General features: G+C 27.5%; 1 protein-coding gene across 2 annotated transcripts in view; it reads left to right on the top strand.

Moving 5' to 3' along the window:
• The first annotated feature begins 4,235 nt into the window (after positions 1–4,235).
• The window catches only part of LOC145183167 (cytoplasmic dynein 2 heavy chain 1-like), a 34,053-nt gene continuing 20,260 nt past the window's right edge, over positions 4,236–18,028 (top strand). For both annotated transcript variants that reach the window (XM_090080494.1, XM_090080495.1), the window contains exons 1-30: positions 4,236–4,862; positions 5,432–5,823; positions 6,147–6,395; positions 6,682–6,755; positions 6,896–7,052; positions 7,130–7,305; positions 7,510–7,705; positions 7,844–8,101; positions 8,208–8,306; positions 8,443–8,582; positions 8,833–9,183; positions 9,837–10,080; positions 10,183–10,332; positions 10,572–10,774; positions 10,917–11,072; positions 11,442–11,553; positions 11,704–11,874; positions 12,065–12,223; positions 12,345–12,568; positions 12,718–12,850; positions 12,944–13,174; positions 13,750–13,863; positions 13,941–14,238; positions 14,587–14,825; positions 15,100–15,282; positions 15,464–15,687; positions 15,844–15,965; positions 16,858–17,066; positions 17,179–17,355; positions 17,563–17,858. In XM_090080494.1, coding sequence (XP_089936620.1) covers positions 4,280–4,862; positions 5,432–5,823; positions 6,147–6,395; positions 6,682–6,755; positions 6,896–7,052; positions 7,130–7,305; positions 7,510–7,705; positions 7,844–8,101; positions 8,208–8,306; positions 8,443–8,582; positions 8,833–9,183; positions 9,837–10,080; positions 10,183–10,332; positions 10,572–10,774; positions 10,917–11,072; positions 11,442–11,553; positions 11,704–11,874; positions 12,065–12,223; positions 12,345–12,568; positions 12,718–12,850; positions 12,944–13,174; positions 13,750–13,863; positions 13,941–14,238; positions 14,587–14,825; positions 15,100–15,282; positions 15,464–15,687; positions 15,844–15,965; positions 16,858–17,066; positions 17,179–17,355; positions 17,563–17,858 — 6,320 coding nt within the window. In that variant the 5' untranslated portion in view covers positions 4,236–4,279. The remainder of the gene's footprint in view (positions 4,863–5,431; positions 5,824–6,146; positions 6,396–6,681; positions 6,756–6,895; positions 7,053–7,129; positions 7,306–7,509; positions 7,706–7,843; positions 8,102–8,207; positions 8,307–8,442; positions 8,583–8,832; positions 9,184–9,836; positions 10,081–10,182; positions 10,333–10,571; positions 10,775–10,916; positions 11,073–11,441; positions 11,554–11,703; positions 11,875–12,064; positions 12,224–12,344; positions 12,569–12,717; positions 12,851–12,943; positions 13,175–13,749; positions 13,864–13,940; positions 14,239–14,586; positions 14,826–15,099; positions 15,283–15,463; positions 15,688–15,843; positions 15,966–16,857; positions 17,067–17,178; positions 17,356–17,562; positions 17,859–18,028) is intronic.

An 18,028-nucleotide genomic window follows, 5' to 3' on the forward strand; every position in this document is an offset into this window, starting at 1 on the left:
TTTGACCAGCGTAGGACGTTGTACCTTTGACTGGTTTGTACTGCGCTTTAATTTTTTGCGAACTTAAAGAGGACACTTTTATGAAATTTTTCATCAAATTTATCAGACAGCTGTACTCTTGCATGTAAAAATCAGCGAAAAGCGTACTATTACTTTCTTGCTGGTATTTTGAAAGTTTTAAATATAATATAAGTGATAAAATAATATTAACAAATTATATTTTTATATATTTCTATATCTTATGCATTGTTTTATTTAATTTATTGATAAATAAGAGTAAATTTTACACTTGACACACAATCCATTATTGGAATGTATATTTTTATGTACTTATAATGCTTGATAATCAGTTTTAATAATTAAGTTAGTTGGCAGCTGTAGCAGCTTGATAATTAAGTTGATTATATAGTTGTACTTGATTTCTGTACAGCAATAAGGAAGTAAGAACAAATAAATATATAATCATTTCTGTTAATATGTTTTAATCTTAAAATGCCAAGGAGTAAGGTTGGTGTTTTTCGTAAGAAGATTTGCGAGAAGGATATGTTTGATGCAGTGAATTTTGTTCTTCAACAAAAAATGAGTCTAAGTAAAGCAGCAAGACATTGCAACATTAAAAAATCAACTTTGATATATCAGTTAAAGCAGTTTAAAAAATCTGGAAGAACCCAGTATTCATATTCACATAAGAAACCAAAAAAAGTATTCTCAACAAAAGAAGAATTAATTTTGGTAAAATACTTGGCAGATGCTGCAAATATGCATTATGGGCTTACATTAAAGCAAATCAGATTCTTTGCATATGAGTATGCTTTAGCAAACCATAAAAAAATTGAAACTTCATGGATAAAGAATAAATGTGCTGGTGAACAATGGCTACGAGATTTTCGGAAAAGATATAATGATAAGTTATCCCTACGTAAACCGCAGCCAACAAGTCTTGGTAGATCTTCTGCATTCAATAAAGAAACTGTAAGAATTGTGTTTAAAAATTATAGAAATGTTTTAGAACGTTATCATTTTGAGCCATCAAACATTTGGAATTGCGATGAAACAGGAATTACCACAGTTCATGTACCACCAAAAATCCTAGCCCCAAAGGGCAAAAAGCAAATAGGAAGTATGACTAGTGCAGAACGAGGCAATAATGTAACAATGATTGCAGCCATTAATGCTACTGGAAGTAGCATTCCACCATTACTTGTATTTCCGCGTGCAAAATTTAAGGACTACATGTTGAATGGTGCTCCTCCTGGAAGTGTAGGAGCAGCTAATAAGTCTGGATGGTCAAATGAAGTCATTTTTCTGCAGTTTCTTGAGCATTTTATTAGTAATGTACGACCTTCGGTAGAAAAACCAGTTCTTTTGTTAATGGATAACCATGAAAGTCATGTTAACATTTCTATTATTGAATTAGCTAAAAGATCGGGCATAATTTTAATGACATTTCATCCTCACACAACCCACAAAATGCAACCCCTTGATCGTGGTGTTTTTGGTCCATTTAAAATATTTTATAATAATGCCATGAATAATTGGATGATATCACCAGGAAATGCTGGTAAACCAGTTACAATTTATGATATATCTTACCTTGTTGGTCAAGCTTATCCTCATGCTTTTGTACCGATTAATATTGTTAACAGTTTTAAATGTACTGGGTTTTTTCCCTTTAATGAAAATATTTTTACTGATATTGACTTCTTAGCTGCAACTGTTACTGATAGGCCAATAGTGGATACTGAAACTTGCATTTCTAATGATAGCAATGAGGTTGAAACCACTCCTGGCAATTTACCATCAACATTGGAAATTGTTTCACCTGAAATAATACGACCTCACCCAAAAGCCAAATTAAGAAAGGCAGCTATTTCAAAAAGACGTAAGGGAAAATCACGCATTTTAACTGATACACCTGAAATGAAAGTTATTTTACATTCAAAATCTAATAATGAACAATGTCAAAAACCTTTTTCAAGACAAATAAAATCCATGGCAAAACAGATTATTTTTAATCAACATTCTGACACAAGTTTAACTAATGAAAGTTTTGATGAAATTGATTTTGGAATAAATATACTTGACAATGAATCAGAAAATAGTGAAATTGTTTCAGGAAGTTTCTTACTTGTCAAGTTAAGTGAAAAGAAATACTCTAGACATTATGTGGCAGAAGTTATTGAAGTTGTTGGTTTAGTTTACAAAGTTAAGTATCTTAAGAAATCAGGAGACAATAAATTTATACGAGAAGATGACAATGTTTATGATGTAGAACTTGAAGATATTATAATGAAAGTTCCATCACCAAGTGTTGGTCATGGATCATCTAGACGCCAGTATCTTATGTTTGATGTTGATCTGACATCTTTTACTGTACAGTAATGTTTTTTAATATAATATATTTTATTTTCATATTTTTCATTGTCTGCATTAAAAGATTTCCTCTAAAAAGCATTATGGTCAAATCTAAATGAATCTGACAACTAAAAATAGTTTTGGTTGGGTTTTAAGAGGTTTCTAAGTTAAAAACCTATTTAGGGGATATTAATCTACTTAGGGCCAGATTTTTTGTATGATCATATCATACAAATTACTTCCTATTGATATCGACATAATTACTTAAAATATAAAACTCCGCCAAGTAAAAGGGTTTTAAAATCGGTAAACTTAGGTACAATGAGTTCATTTCTAATTGCAAGTATAGCAAGTTATAGAAATATATTTTTGCTCTTAAATTATCTAAAAGAGAGTAACAACTTAATTAAAAACATTTTGTACAATTCAATCACATTTGAAGTTTCCAATCTTAACCCGAACCGTCCCATGTAAATAGCATCCAACTGAAAAAAATGTGACTAAATCGAAATAGTACTGATAATTGATGTCATTTTCTTTTATTTACTACAAAAAAACAAAAAAGCAAAATCATAAGGATTATGACCGTAGGTGTTACTTTAAAACACGGCCCTAAGTACAAGGACAATGAATGACCCTTTGTACAAGACTAGATACAAAACAAAATGTATCAAAAAATCCAAACTAAGGGAGACTTATGTAATGCTGCAGTTAGTAGTTATTTTTCAAAGCAAAATTAATAAATTGAATTACAACAAAACGTTTTACTTGAAATTGTAATATAAAAGTGACAAGAAACAAAATTTTACTTTAGACCATCAAAAAATGTTTTTTGGTTATAACTTGCTGCGGCTGTGTCTTTAATTTCTTACAAAATGGTTTTATATAAGCATTTATTGACATGTGGTTGGCTAGAAATTTCTTTATAACATATAGCAAAGCTGTAATATGTCATGATTACTTATTAAAAGTCCAAATAATTCATAAGAACTTATTAATAACATTACGGTCAAAGGAACAACACACCTCGGTCAAAGGTACAACGTACATGTTGTACCATTGACTATTTGAGTACTTTTTTAAAAACGCTCAAAAATGATACTTATTGGTTGAATGAGAAAAAAGTCAAAAGTATAATTTTTGCGCAAAATATAAGAGAATAACATTAACTTTGAATGGTATAAATTGATTCAACCGTCGAGCAAAAAAACGCCCGGAAACAAAAAGTGGTCAGAGGTACAACAGGTTCCCCTACAACCTGCCACGCTTGTTTTTAAACACCATCTTGTTCTATTTAGGCTAGCAACAGCATTAATAGGCTGGAACATCCAACCAAAAATATAAATTACAAATGACACATAATTAAAAAAAAATTTTGTGTTTTGGCTAACTCAGTCCTTACAAGCTAAACAAAATTTATAAACAAAGTTTGTTAAACATAAATCAGATCCAGTGCATGCACTTAAAAACAGAAAAAATATTCATACAAAATCGTTTTTAACCAAATCTTAGTACAGGCTAGAGGAAATGTTTGTGATCTCAGCATTTTATTCAAGAATTTGTCTATATAAACATCTTAAAGTTTTACTTTTTAAACATAGCTACCCCAATAAGATATTTTGGTGTACTAAAGCTTCGGTAGTTGTTAGTTGATTTGTTTAGCGCTATCGAACTAAACCTTATGAGCTAATATTGAGCCTTATGAGCTAAGAGTGGTATCATAAGGTTTGGTTTAATACTTTTTTTAATTCATTTAACGTTTAAAAAGTTGTGTGTGTGTGTGTGTGTGTGTGTGTGTGTGTGTGTGTGTGTGTGTGTGTGTGTGTGTGTGTGTGTGTGTGTGTGTGTGTGTGTGTGTGTGTGTGTGCAATAGAGCTTTAGCATTTCCTAAATTATAGCTAAGTTTATTTTTAGTTTAAAAAAAATGACTGCTGATATAAGAAAAGACTTTATATTAACAACTGTTGCTAATTACTTTGGCATCTCATTAAGCAACACTAATCTAAATGACTTGCAGAACAGAAAAGAAGTCAATAACTTTTTGGATGATGGAAATAGGTTAATATTAGTAAATATTTATCATGACCAAAAAATTGAAGTTTATAATGAACTTCATTTAAACTATCCCAATGAGCAGTGTATTGTATTTTTCAAACTCAAGCCTGAAGTTATCACACCTGAAACAATCCATACAAATATTTTAGTATCCTCAATGTTCAAATCTCCTATTAGTGTACTTTATCACTCAATAAAGAAGATATATTCTCCACTTATACTGAATAGCGATATTGCAAACCAAAGTATTGATCCTAAAATCCAAAAGCTTTTAAGTGAGTTAGAAGCTGGACTAGCATCCTTTTTGCGACAAAGTGGGAATTTAGATTCCAGTGATAAAATCAACAGTCTTTCTGGTATATTGACACCATCTGATGAGTTTCAATACTGGAAAGAGTTAGCCAATAATGGTGACCAACGTGCAAAGTTATTTAAAAGTATCTTTGAAAGATGTAAGTTTGTTTAACTTTAGGCCCTTTAAAATCATGTATAGTATTTTAATCATCTAAGTAATTATCTATATTAAAATTTTTTTTAATTAAAAGTTCTTTACTTTTTTTGCCTATTCTTTGTATCATGTGAAAAATAAAGATAATAGATATTTATTTTGTAAGTATCAAGTGCTAGGGTTTAGTAATTTTTGAAGAAATTATGAGCTGAAATTTTTTTTGAAAATCTAAAATGAAACTCAACAACTGAACCCAACTTTCATAGAAACCCACTTTAAAAAAAAATTATTTTTACAATAGAATTTACACAAGTACTAAAGTACCAGAATTTCATCATATTTACATAACACCCTCTTCTTTACATAACTAAACTAGGTAGCAGTTCATTTTTATGTTTTGTATTTAATATGAAGTTATTTACAATAAGTGATCTTTAAGCTAAACTTAAATTGATACTAGTTTACACTTCTTTTAATATTTAAAAATTTTTATTCTGAAAAGTAAAGTTATCAGTCTGATCTTGATTGCTTCCAAAATTAATAAACATAATTTTTTAATCTTTATTATTTCAGCAAATTTTATGACTGATTTTTCGGACTTGGATGTTTATGAAATTGCAGAGGTTTTAGAAATAGTTGATGTGTCTATGGATATCCTGGATGAGCTTTGGAAGCAAGATGATTTCAATGAATATCCTCAAGTTCGAATGCATCATTTATTTGATATTATGGGAAGTAGTATTGGTCGCTACATTCAAAAAAAATTAACTAACATGGACATATGGAATGAAAAATCTAATGCCATAAAAGAAGTTTTGCAGTATGGTATTAATATTTGTGAAAAGTGGTTAGAGGTTTGTGATACTCTTACTGACAAATTTTGGAAAACACTACCGGCTCATCCATGGAAAGGTGATAAATATGTTCCTTTAAATTTGATGAAACTCTGTGAAAGATTGCAAGAGGTATATTTTTTTGCATCCATAACGGTATACATTCAGTTGTTCACTTCTTAATATTTTTTTTTTATTGTTGATTTTTCTTATACATAATACTTCCTTTAAATCTATCTGTTAAGTGAAAAGTGCTATTTGAAGATTACTTAAGTTATGTAGTTGTGCAATAAAGTTTGTTTGATTTTTTTACATACATTTTACACACTGCGTCATTATTATCATATAATTTCTGTTTAAAGTTTTACAATTTTGAAAATATTCTTACAGATTTTATATTGTAATGATTATTGCTATTTTGGTCTAAACCAATATTTTCTATACCTTTTTCTAAGATTCTTCGCATACGCATTATTCACGAGCAGCACAACAAACTGTTATCAGCCAGTGAAAGACAGTTTTTGAATAGCGAACAGGCTTTTAAACCCTTTATAGGTCTAAACCCAGTGCAATATAACCCATTCACTGTACCTCTTTGGAAAACTGCTGTTGCCCAATATGGAAAAAGTATTGAACCAATTGAGGAGCGAGTTGCTATTAAACTAAGAGAAAAATTTGCCAATACCAAAGCTAAATCATTTCAGGTAACTTTCTGATATTTAAAAAAATTTTAAATTTTAGTTTTTATAGACTTTTTTAAACTCTTTTTTAAATGTTATTTGTTATATTTTTATGTAATAGAACATTCCAACATTTATATCACAATTTTAAGTTAAACTTTTTTTATATGAGTAAAGAGTTGATTCATTCAATTAAAAAAAAATGTTTATGTGTATTGTCAAAAATTTTATTTGTTTTCTTTTCTAATTTACTTAACTTATTTAAAGTGTTTATTTTCCTTTTAAACAACTAAATATTTTTTTTTTTCAGCTTTTGAGAGAGTTTCAACGATACAAAGAACTTGTCAACCGTCCAAGTATTAAAAAGTTATTAACTGCTGAAAGGTGATAAGCCTTTTCTTGTATTTTTAGATAAATTTAAAAAATATTTTTGACTTGATAAATGTATTGTGTTTTCTCTAAATAATAATGCAAAATGATTTTCATGTTCCTAAAAAAGCTTAACATGTGCTATTCTTTATTAGGGAAACATTATTAGGTCAACTCCACGAACATATTAAAGGCTTAAAAAGTGATTTCCAGGCTCGATCCACTTTTAAGAATGGAGAAGGACCTCCTAAAGGGAATAACATGCCTGAAATCATTAATTCCATTGTTTGGGGAAAGCAACTTAAAGCAAAGGTTCTTTAAAAGTTCTTTAAAATATCTTCAAAATCTTTCCTTTCATTTTTTTCTAATTAGTTTACATTTTATTTTAGTTAGAGGAGCTTCTAAAGTCATCTGAATATCTACTGAGTGATATTAGTTCATTTGACCGTTTTAAGGCAGTATGTCAGCCTTTTATTGATGAGGTAGGACAGTATATGAAGGAGAACTACGATAATTGGTCCAGGGAAACTATTGATAATATTGAAAATACAGAAAGTTCTCTGAGGTTTAATTCATTTAATATATTATGGATTTGATTTTTAGGTTTAAAATTACTTATTTAAAAAGATTTAACTATTTTCATTTTAAATGAGTTATTTTAAAATAAGTTGTAATTTAAAACTTTTTAATATGGTACTAGTTTAAGCTATGCTTCTTCTGTTTTACTCACCACATGCTCATGCTAACAAGTTTTTATTAATTGATTTAGCCTAAAGACAAATGGTAAACTTATGGAATTGGGTCATGCTGATGGAAAATTGGAAGTTCATTATGATGCTCGACTTGTAACATTGATTCGTGAAGTTCGTCAACTTCAAGGAATGGGTTACAATGTTTCTCCAAAAATTCAAAATGTTGCTTTAGTTGGCTCCAAGTTTTACAGACAGGCCATCATATTAAAACAGGTATTTTTGTCATCACTTCCATCGTGACTACCAATGCACTATTCTTATCAAATCTTTTTTACTAGTATTTTGACCTCAATCATTTTTCTAAAATGATTTTTAAATATCTTGCTTTATGTCTTAAAAATGGTTTTAAAGGTTGCTCACTTTTACAACACCATTGATCAGCAAATGGTTGCATGCCAGCAATCTATGATGCTTGACACAGCCTTTGCCTTTGAGCAATTGATAAAAAATCCTAAATCAGGTTCTAAAGAGAAAGAAGGTAAAATACATGTGACATGGGATAGTCCACAGGAAGTTGAGAGCTATATTAAAAAACTTCAAATTGTGGCAGAAAAGTTGACAACAGATAATAGGAAATTAAGGAAGAGTCACAACATCATGATTGATAAAGTAAATATTTTTTTTTTTTTAAAAAAAAAAAATTATTAAACCATTCCATTTCATTCAAATAGTTACTTAACTATCTAAAGTTTAATAAATAAAAATTTTATGATAGGTTTCTCAGCTTATGAATACTGATCTTTTGCGCCATCCTTTGAAGTGGAAGGATACTTTAATGGAAATGAGGCAGCTAATCACAAATCTCACAGAACAGGTAGTTTAGAAATTTAATGTGTTTTTGAAAAAAGTTAAAATTTTTTGTTTTATTTTTAGATTGAAATTAAACTGAATTTAAAGATTTTTTAGCTATCAAATTACTTAATTAGATCATATATTAACAAATTTTTAAGGGTTTTAAAGTAAGTAACATGAAACCGTGGACATTGTATCTTGATCACCAATTATATAAAGCACTTGAACATCAGTATCAACTTGGTTTAGAAGCGTTGCATGAAAATCTTCAAGAAATAAAAGTGGAACTTGTTTTTAGGTTTGTTTTTTGAATGGTTATTTTTTTTTTTAATAGTTCCATCAACAACTAATAATGTACTTATAAATTTTTATATTTTTGCTTTGAAAATTAAAAGATATTTTAATTAAAAAACAATCTTATATAAAAATTGGAAGTTATTTATGTGATATGAGGTTTTATGGAATATTCTAGGATAACTTACAATTGTGATATTGAGATGAATTTTTTTTTTGTTATTAAAGTCTATATAAACCCTTTGGTTTTACAGACAGCAGCAACTACAATTCAAACCTCCAATGGAAGAGATTCGCATGAAGTATTATCGTGAGATTCGAAAGTTTATTTCTATTCCTAAAAATTTCAAAGGTCTAGCTGATAACCAGTTAATGTTTCAAAGTGTTATAGAAAACAACAGTTCTTTATTTGAAACTGTTTACTCAAAAGCAGAGGTTCTCTTTAACCATCTTTTAAAAGTTCAAGAACAGTTTGTTGAGTGGGTTGTATTTGGCTATGTAGACATGGATGAGTTAGCAGATAAGTACTTGCAAACAGCTGCAGACTGGGAAAGGAATATTAAGTTAATCAAACTGAAAGGAAAAGAAGCAGAGAAGCTTCCTAGGTTTGTTTTTTCTTGGAATATGCAAAAATGTTTATACATATACATTTATATGTTAACATATTGTTATGATTATTATGATTATTGTTATTATTATTATTATTATTATTATTATTATTATTATTATTATTATTATTATTATTGTTATTATTATTATTATTATTATTATTATTATTGTTATTATTATTATTATTATTATTATTATTATTATTATTATTATTATTATTATTATTATTATTATTATTATTATTATTATTATTATTATTGTTATTATTGTTATTTTTACTATTATTATTGTTATTATTGTTATTTTTACTATTATTATTGTTATTATTGTTATTTTTACTATTATTATTGTTATTGTTGTTATTTTTATTGTTATTATTGTTATTATTAATATTATTATTTTTGTTATCATCATCATCATCATCATCATCATCATCATCATCATCATCATCATCATCATCATCATCATCATCATCATCATCATCATCATCATCATCATTATTATTTTTATTATCATTACTGTTATTATTGTTGATGTTGTTATTATTTTGGTTGTTATTATTTTGGTTGTTATTATTATTATAGTTATTTGAAATAATGTTATTATTACTATTTGAATTAAATATTTATGAATATGTACTGAATTTTAGTTCTGTAAAAGTTGATTGCATCACTGTGTCAACTTCCCCTATAAAATCAACAATTGACGATTTAATTTCAAAACTGTTTGATACCTTGTTAATATCTCTTCGGCGCTCAATTGTCAATGGATACAATGAGTCAGATCACTTTGTTTCAAATAGTATTCAATCATTAAGTATAATTCCACAATCAGTTGATGAAATGGGTGAAGCCACAGCAAGGTATAACAAAGTTATGGAGGAAAAAGCAAAAGTAAGTTTAACGTTCTGTTTTAGTCATTAGTTCTTTAGATTGAAAAATAAGGTTTTTTTTGGTGATTAAAAAGTTTTAGTTACATTACATTTATGGACATAGTTTGTAGATTTCAATGCAGAACTTGAATTAAAAAATAAGCTTTTGGCACTAACAGCTGGAGGAGGAGTTGAAAAAGTATCAGAACTTAAACAAAAGTGGGAATACCTTGATCAGCAATTAGTTTCACATTCTGTCATGATCAAAGGACAGGTAATACTAAGGTGCATTCAAGGAAATATATTACGGATTTTTTAAGTTTGTATTTTGTTTTTTTGAATCATTCTGAAAGTCAAATTTATTTAAATAATGAAATATAAAAAGATGAAACTAAAAAATGTGGTTTAGAATGATATATCAATTTAGAATTTCATTCTAAATTAATATATTATTACAAATATAATCTTTATTTTTATTATTGAGTTATGGTGAGTGAATTTGATTTTACACAGATGAATACAATGATGAAAGACTTAACCAATCGAGTTGAGGCTTTTGAACAAGAGTTGCAGCGATTCTCTTCAAGATGGCATCAATTAAAACCTGCCAACATCAACGCAGATGCAGATAAAAAGACATGCACTGAAGCAGTAAAGATTGTTAAAGACAAACGAGCAGAGTTTGAAGATTTAAAAGAGCGCAAGAAAAAACTAATGTAAAATTTTTGTTTTTATTTTGTGATATCATTTTAGTGCTTTTTTTTTGCAGAATGCAAATTTTTTAAAATGTTTTAGATTTATAAATAATGTTTGTGTCTACCAAAACAAAGTGTAACATTAATTATTGGTCTTTTATAGTGCAGATTCATTGAATTTTGAAATCAATCCCCCAAATATACCACTTGTTGAAGAACTAGAAAATGATATATTATTATTTGAGGAAATGTGGAAGTTATATGAAGAGTTCAATAGTGATTTAAATGCAATGAGTGAGCAAGATTGGATCTCTTTCAGGTAAAAAAAATGACTAAGTATCGTTTATTTATAACTGTTCTTGCAAGAATCTAAATTTTATAGTTAAAAAAAATATTGTACTAAAGGGAAACTAATTGAAACAGTGAGAGAAATAAAAGGTTTACAATAAAAAACTAGCTAGTAATACTTATGATGTAAAATTTACTAAGTTGATAATATAAATACAAATAATGACAATTAGTACAACAAATGTCAATCCAATACACACACTTAAATCATGCAACAATAAGCATGCATATACAAAAACAACCAATCAACTACAGTTTCATTACAATTTCACTTTCAAAATACTCTAAGGTTTTTTAATATGAAGGAAAAAGTTTGACTTAATTGTTTTAATTTAAACAGGAGTCATACAGGTCAATTTGATGATCTGCTTGGGGTTTGGAAAGACAAGTTAAAAAAAATTGAACCTAATATTATTATGCTGAAAATTCAAAAAGATGTTGACATTTATAAAGTAAGAGAAGTTTATTCAAATTTCTTTATCATAAAGTTTAAAATAAAGTTTTCTTAAATTCTTGAGGGATTTTTACGAATTTCTTTTTAAGGAAAAAATCTGTTTTTTAGAACCAATTTTACTTTTTATTGTTATCAAATTCATGTTTAGAATCTGTTTCCTGTTCTTAAATATGTGCGTGGCGATACATTATCCTCAGACCATTGGTTAGAGCTCTTTCGAATGGTAAAAATGCCAAAAGGAATAACATTAGAGAAATTAACATTTGGGGATATTTTAAGTGTTGCAGAAAATATTGTGGCCAATCATGATCAGCTTAAGGTAAATTTTGTTTTGAATTTTTATTGCAATAAAGTCTAACAAAAAATGTCTAAATTTTTTTTTGTTTTCAGAACTGTGAAGTTTCAGAATGTTCAAACTAAAAAAAATTGCAATAAATATGTTTCAAAAATAGTTGCAAGATATAAGTTACTATCACATTACATCTACTTTTCTTATCTAATTTCATTAGGAGTTAAATAATCGTGCTCAAGGAGAAGTGTCTATTCGAGAAGCTCTTCGTGAAATTGACTTTTGGGGTGCTGGAGCTGTTTTTTCCTTCACATCATACACAGATACAAATAATAAAGATATTCAGCTTGTTAAAGACTGGAAAGAGCTTTTTAATCAGGTAAAACTATTTCATACTTTTGCTCCATAAATTACATTTACAATAACATACATTTGCTCCATAAATTCTTTTTTTTAACATCCATTTCTAAATATTTGAATATCCTTTATAAATCTATTAGGTAGGAGATAATCAGTGTCTCCTTCAATCGCTGAAGGATTCACCCTACTACCAAGGATTTGCTGATAAAGCAACTCTATGGGAAACTCGGTTAATTGACTTGGATGAATATTTACATAATTTAAATGAAATTCAAAGAAAATGGGTGTATTTGGAACCAATATTTGGCAGAGGAGCTCTTCCACGAGAGCAAGAGCGGTTTAAAAGAGTTGATGATGATTTTAGGTAATTTATCATTGTTTTCTATAACTTAACTCCTTAATGTGTGATATTTGTTCATAGCAGAAAAAAAAATTGTTTTTTTATCTTAATTTTTTTATGCAAGTTCTGTTTTTAACTTTCAGTATTTCATTGAAGTGTTTTGATCTTTTTAGATCAATTATGTTTGGAATGGAAAATGATACAAGATTAGTATCTCTTGTATCAAAACCTGGGATTCGTAACATGCTTGTTACTATGTTGGACCAATTACAGCGCTGCCAAAAATCTCTTAATGAGTTTTTAGAGGTATTTTCCTAAAAATAAGATCTTTTTTATACAAAATATCAACATAAAAATGTAAGATTATCTTAAATCAAGATAGCTTGTTTTGAAATTTAGGAAAAACGCTCATTGTTCCCTCGTTTTTATTTCATCGGAGATGATGATTTATTAGAAATACTTGGGCAGTCTACAAATCCCAATGTTATTCAAACACATCTAAAAAAGCTTTTTGCTGGAATTCACAAAGTTGATTTTAATGATGGATCACGACACATATTAGCAATGAGGTCTTTAGATGGAGAAGTAGTGAAACTTAATTCCCCTGTTGTCATTACTGAAGAAGTGGAAGTATGATTTTTCATTCCTCTAATAGTTTTTGTAAACTAATTTTTTTTCTTAAAATTAATGTCAATTCTACTATCAATACTATTTTTGATAATTTTTAATTCTAGGATATCTGGATTAATTTTTCAAAAACCTAGGTTGTGGGTTTTGTCCCAGTACTTAAGTATTTAAAGTCTTACATCATAAAAGTATTGTATGAGCAAATCTATTCAATATAAGTTGTTTGAAAGATAAGAATTGTGGTAAAATTAGTGCTGAGTTAATTATTTGTCTCAATTTAAAATATTTTTTCATAGAAATTGAATTATCAAAAAACAAAAATAGTAACAATGCAAATGTTGTTAAAAATGATATTGAATATTCACAAAATCATTGTCAATCAGGATCAACAAAAAATTATTTGTTCTTGGAATTATATTAATTCAATCTAAGGATTTCAGGATCCTAGGATTGCTGTTTTGAGTTAATAGATTTCTTTATGTTATTTATTGGTTGATGTATTTATTTTTTATTATATTTATGAAAATAAGCTATTACTTTACTGTTAACCTTATTTTACATATAACAATTTTTGTTAGGTATGGCTTTCTGCACTTGCGTTGCAAATGAAAGAAACTCTAAAGATAATGGCTGTAGAGTGCTACAGAAATAGTAAAGCTGGTAATGTTGATCCATCAAAATATCCTTCACAGGTTGCTTTATAGAATTATTGTTTAAGATTTTAAAAAGTGTTGCTGGTCAATTTAATGTAGCTTTTAGTTGTTTACAGGTACTCTGCATTGCTGAAGCTGTGCTGTTTACTGAAAAATGTGAAGAAGCTTTACGAAATGGCCGTTTGCATACTTTGAAAACGGAATTAGAAGCTCAATTGGAGAGTTATACAGCAACAGAAATCAACCATGAAAGTTCTGATGTTGATGCTACTGTACTAGAGTTGAAACTTAAAGCTCTTATACTTGATACCATTCATTTCATCGATGTAGTTGAACAATTGCAGAAAGACAATGCTAAGAGTGTGGAAGATTGGGCATGGCAAAAACAACTAAGATTTTATTTTAACAAACAAGGCATGGACTTTTAGATGTTTCAATAATTTGTAAAGTGCAATTATTTAAAATCTACATATATGTATATATATATATATATATATATATATATATATAGACACACACAGAGTGTATGTCTATATATATACATACATGTTTGTATGTCTATACATATACATACATGCATGTGTATGTATGTATGTATGTATGTATGTATGTATGTATGTATGTATGTATGTATGTATGTATGTATGTATGTATGTATGTATGTATGTATGTATGTATGTATGTATGTATGTATGAATGTATGTATGTATGTATGTAATGTATGCATTGGTTTTTTTGATATTAACAAATTAATATCTTTAGGTGAATGTTACATGAGCATGGTTGATGCTGATTTTGCATATACATATGAATACCAAGGAAATGCACAAAAACTTGTTCATACACCACTTACTGATAAATGCTACCTTACTCTCACACAAGGTATGAAAATGGGCCTGGGAGGTAATCCTTATGGACCTGCTGGTACTGGAAAAACAGAAAGCGTTAAAGCACTTGGAGGTTTGTTTGGTAGACAGGTTCTTGTATTCAACTGTGATGAGGTAAAGGTTTCATTTAATTTATCAATAATTTTGAAATTAATCTAATTGATTCAAATGCTACATCTACAACCAAAGTTCTTTTCGTACCCTTTGTAAAGTAAAAGCTCCTTGTTTATCTAAGTATTGATTGCCTCTCAAATTTGATTTGTTTTTTTTTTTGAAATGGTAGTTTGCTATTTATTAAATTGTATAATGTGTTTTTTTTTAGTGGGATTACATACTGGTAGTGCTATTCTGAATGATAGGTTATTGAAATTTATTTTTTTGTTTTTAGGGTATTGATGTAAAGTCCATGGGAAGAATATTTATTGGGCTAGTAAAATGTGGTGCATGGGGATGTTTTGATGAATTTAATCGATTAGAGGAAGCTGTACTCTCAGCAGTTTCTACTCAAATACAAAGTATTCAAGCAGCAATAAAAAATAGAGAAGCCAGCATGGAATTAATGGGAAGAAATGTATGCCAATAAGTTATAACTTTAAAAAATCTCTTTTATAGATGGTTACCAGATATTGGAAAGTAAAAAGTTTGATAAAACCATCTGTAAAAACATTTTGTCTAATGATAATCTTTTAAATTTTGTGTGAAGTAGTCTCTGGATTTATATTGCTCTGTAGATACTTTAATTTTTTCTGCAGGTGACTTTAGATTTGAATTCAGGAATTTTCATTACACTAAATCCAGCAGGCAAAGGATATGGTGGACGTCAAAAGTTACCTGATAATTTGAAGCAGTTATTTCGTCCAGTTGTCATGTCAAAACCCAATAATGAACTAATTTCTGAAGTTATATTGTTCTCTGAAGGTTTTAAAGATGGAAAAAATTTAGGAAGAAAGCTAGTTGCTATATTTACATTATCAGCGTGAGTTATAATTTTATAATTTGAAATCTGTAAAAACTCTTTATAATTACAATATATAGAGAGAATATTGCTTCACAACTTGTAATTTCAATCAAATGATGCAAAAATATTATTGTGAGACATTAAACCTGTTGTTTTTTTTTGTTGACTTCACAGTGAACTTCTCTCAAAGCAGCAACATTATGATTGGGGACTCCGACCTTTAAAGACTGTCCTAAAGGGTTGTGGAGATTTACTTCAAAAAGAAAAACAAACAAAAACTGAAGGTAACAAAAAAGGTATATGTTATTTAATAATTTAGTTGTTAATTTTAAACTCAAATCATGAAACATTCAAATTTGATTTAAGTTATCTAGCTTTAAAGTTATTCAAAAATATTTGAAACCACACAATTTTAGACAGATTTTTCCAGGACTTAAATTTTTATATTTTATTATTATTATTATTATTATTATTATTATTATTATTATTATTATTATTATTATTATTATTATTATTATTATTATTATTATTATTATTATTATTATTATTATTATTATTATTATTATCATTTTTATTATTATTATTATTACTATTATTATTATTTTTATTATTATTATTATTATTATTATTACTATTATTATCATTATTATTATTATTATTATTATTATTATTATTATTATTATTATTATTATTATTATTATTATTATTATTATTATTATTGTTATTATTATTATTTTTATTATTATTATTATTATCATTATTATTTTTGTTATTATTATTATCATTATTATTATTATTATTATTATTATTATTATTATTATTATTATTATTATTATTATTATTATTATTATTGTTATTATTATTATTATTATTATTATTGTTATTATTATTATTATTATTATTATTATTATTATTATTATTACTATTATTGCTATTATTATTATTATTATTATTATTATTACTATTATTGTTATTATTATTATTTTTATTATTATTATTAATATTTCCATTAAATCTCATAAGTATAGTATAAATTCAATTTATATTATAAAAAGTTTCTATAATATGAGAATGATCTGGTAACAAAGTTTTATACAATAATATTAGGTATAACTAATAATGTGATTTAACTTTTTCTTTAGTTTTTTTTTAGAATAAATTTTTAATGAAATGTTTAAATATTTATAGTAGACAAAAATACTGAGACTAAGTTGGTTGTTCAAGCCTTGCGGTTAAACACATTATCAAAATTAACTTTCTCTGACTCAAAAAGATTTGATGCACTAATTAAAGACGTGTTTCCTGGTATTGACTTTCAGGATGTTGAATACAAAACTCTAAAAGAAGCTCTTAAAGTAACCATGAAAGAAATGGGTCTTATTGAAAGTACTGTTCAGGTGAGAAATACCGTGAGATTGATATTAGATTTCAAGTTTAGTTTTACTATAAAAATTTACCTTTTTTTTTTTTTGTAACAGTTTTTAGTTTAAGTTATAAATACTGATCTAGATAAAAAAAGCATTGGAGCTGTATGAGCAATTGCGCCAAAGGATGGGTGTGGTAGTTGTTGGTCCTAGTGGATCTGGGAAAACATGTCTATGGTCTATGTTACGTTTAGCTTTAGGAAAAGTTGGACAAACTGTGAAACAATATACCATGAATCCAAAAGCTATGCCAAGAACTCAGGTACAGTAATAATTTAAAAATTGAGGTTACATGGGACAATATTTCAGTCACAATAAAATAGTTGTTTCTATATAAAAACTTTTAGTTACATAAATTAATGATGCTCCAAGAAAATAATTTGTATTATGTTTACTAATTCTCTGAATAATGAACTTTTTTAAGGATTTTTTAAAATATTTCTTAAAAAATAGTCTTCAAATATTTTAGCTCCTTGGTCAAATTGATATAGACACTCGTGAATGGTCAGATGGTGTATTGACAAAGGCTGCTCGTGAAGTTGTAAAAGAGCCATTGGAGGTGCATTCATGGATTATATGTGATGGGGATATTGATCCTGAATGGATAGAATCACTGAACTCAGTTTTAGATGACAATAGATTACTAACAATGCCATCAGGAGAAAGAATACAGTTTGGCCCTAATGTAAATTTTTTGTTTGAAACACATGATTTAAGCTCTGCATCTCCGGCAACTGTATCACGAATGGGAATGATTTTTTTAAGGTAAATTTAAATTATGAATTTGCAGCTATAAATATATTGCATAAGAACTACATCTGTAATGAGGAGTTATTTTTTAATTGTATTTTGCATTTGCAATTTGAATAACCTATTTATATAATGGTTTGATATTATTACTGTTATATTATGGCATAAAACTGAAACTAAATTAT

This window comes from Hydra viridissima, unplaced genomic scaffold, assembly GCF_058129835.1.
Source record: "Hydra viridissima isolate aposymbiotic clone 2 unplaced genomic scaffold, HvirCarnegie_v1 scaffold_2, whole genome shotgun sequence".
Classification (NCBI taxonomy): Eukaryota; Metazoa; Cnidaria; class Hydrozoa; order Anthoathecata; family Hydridae; genus Hydra; species Hydra viridissima.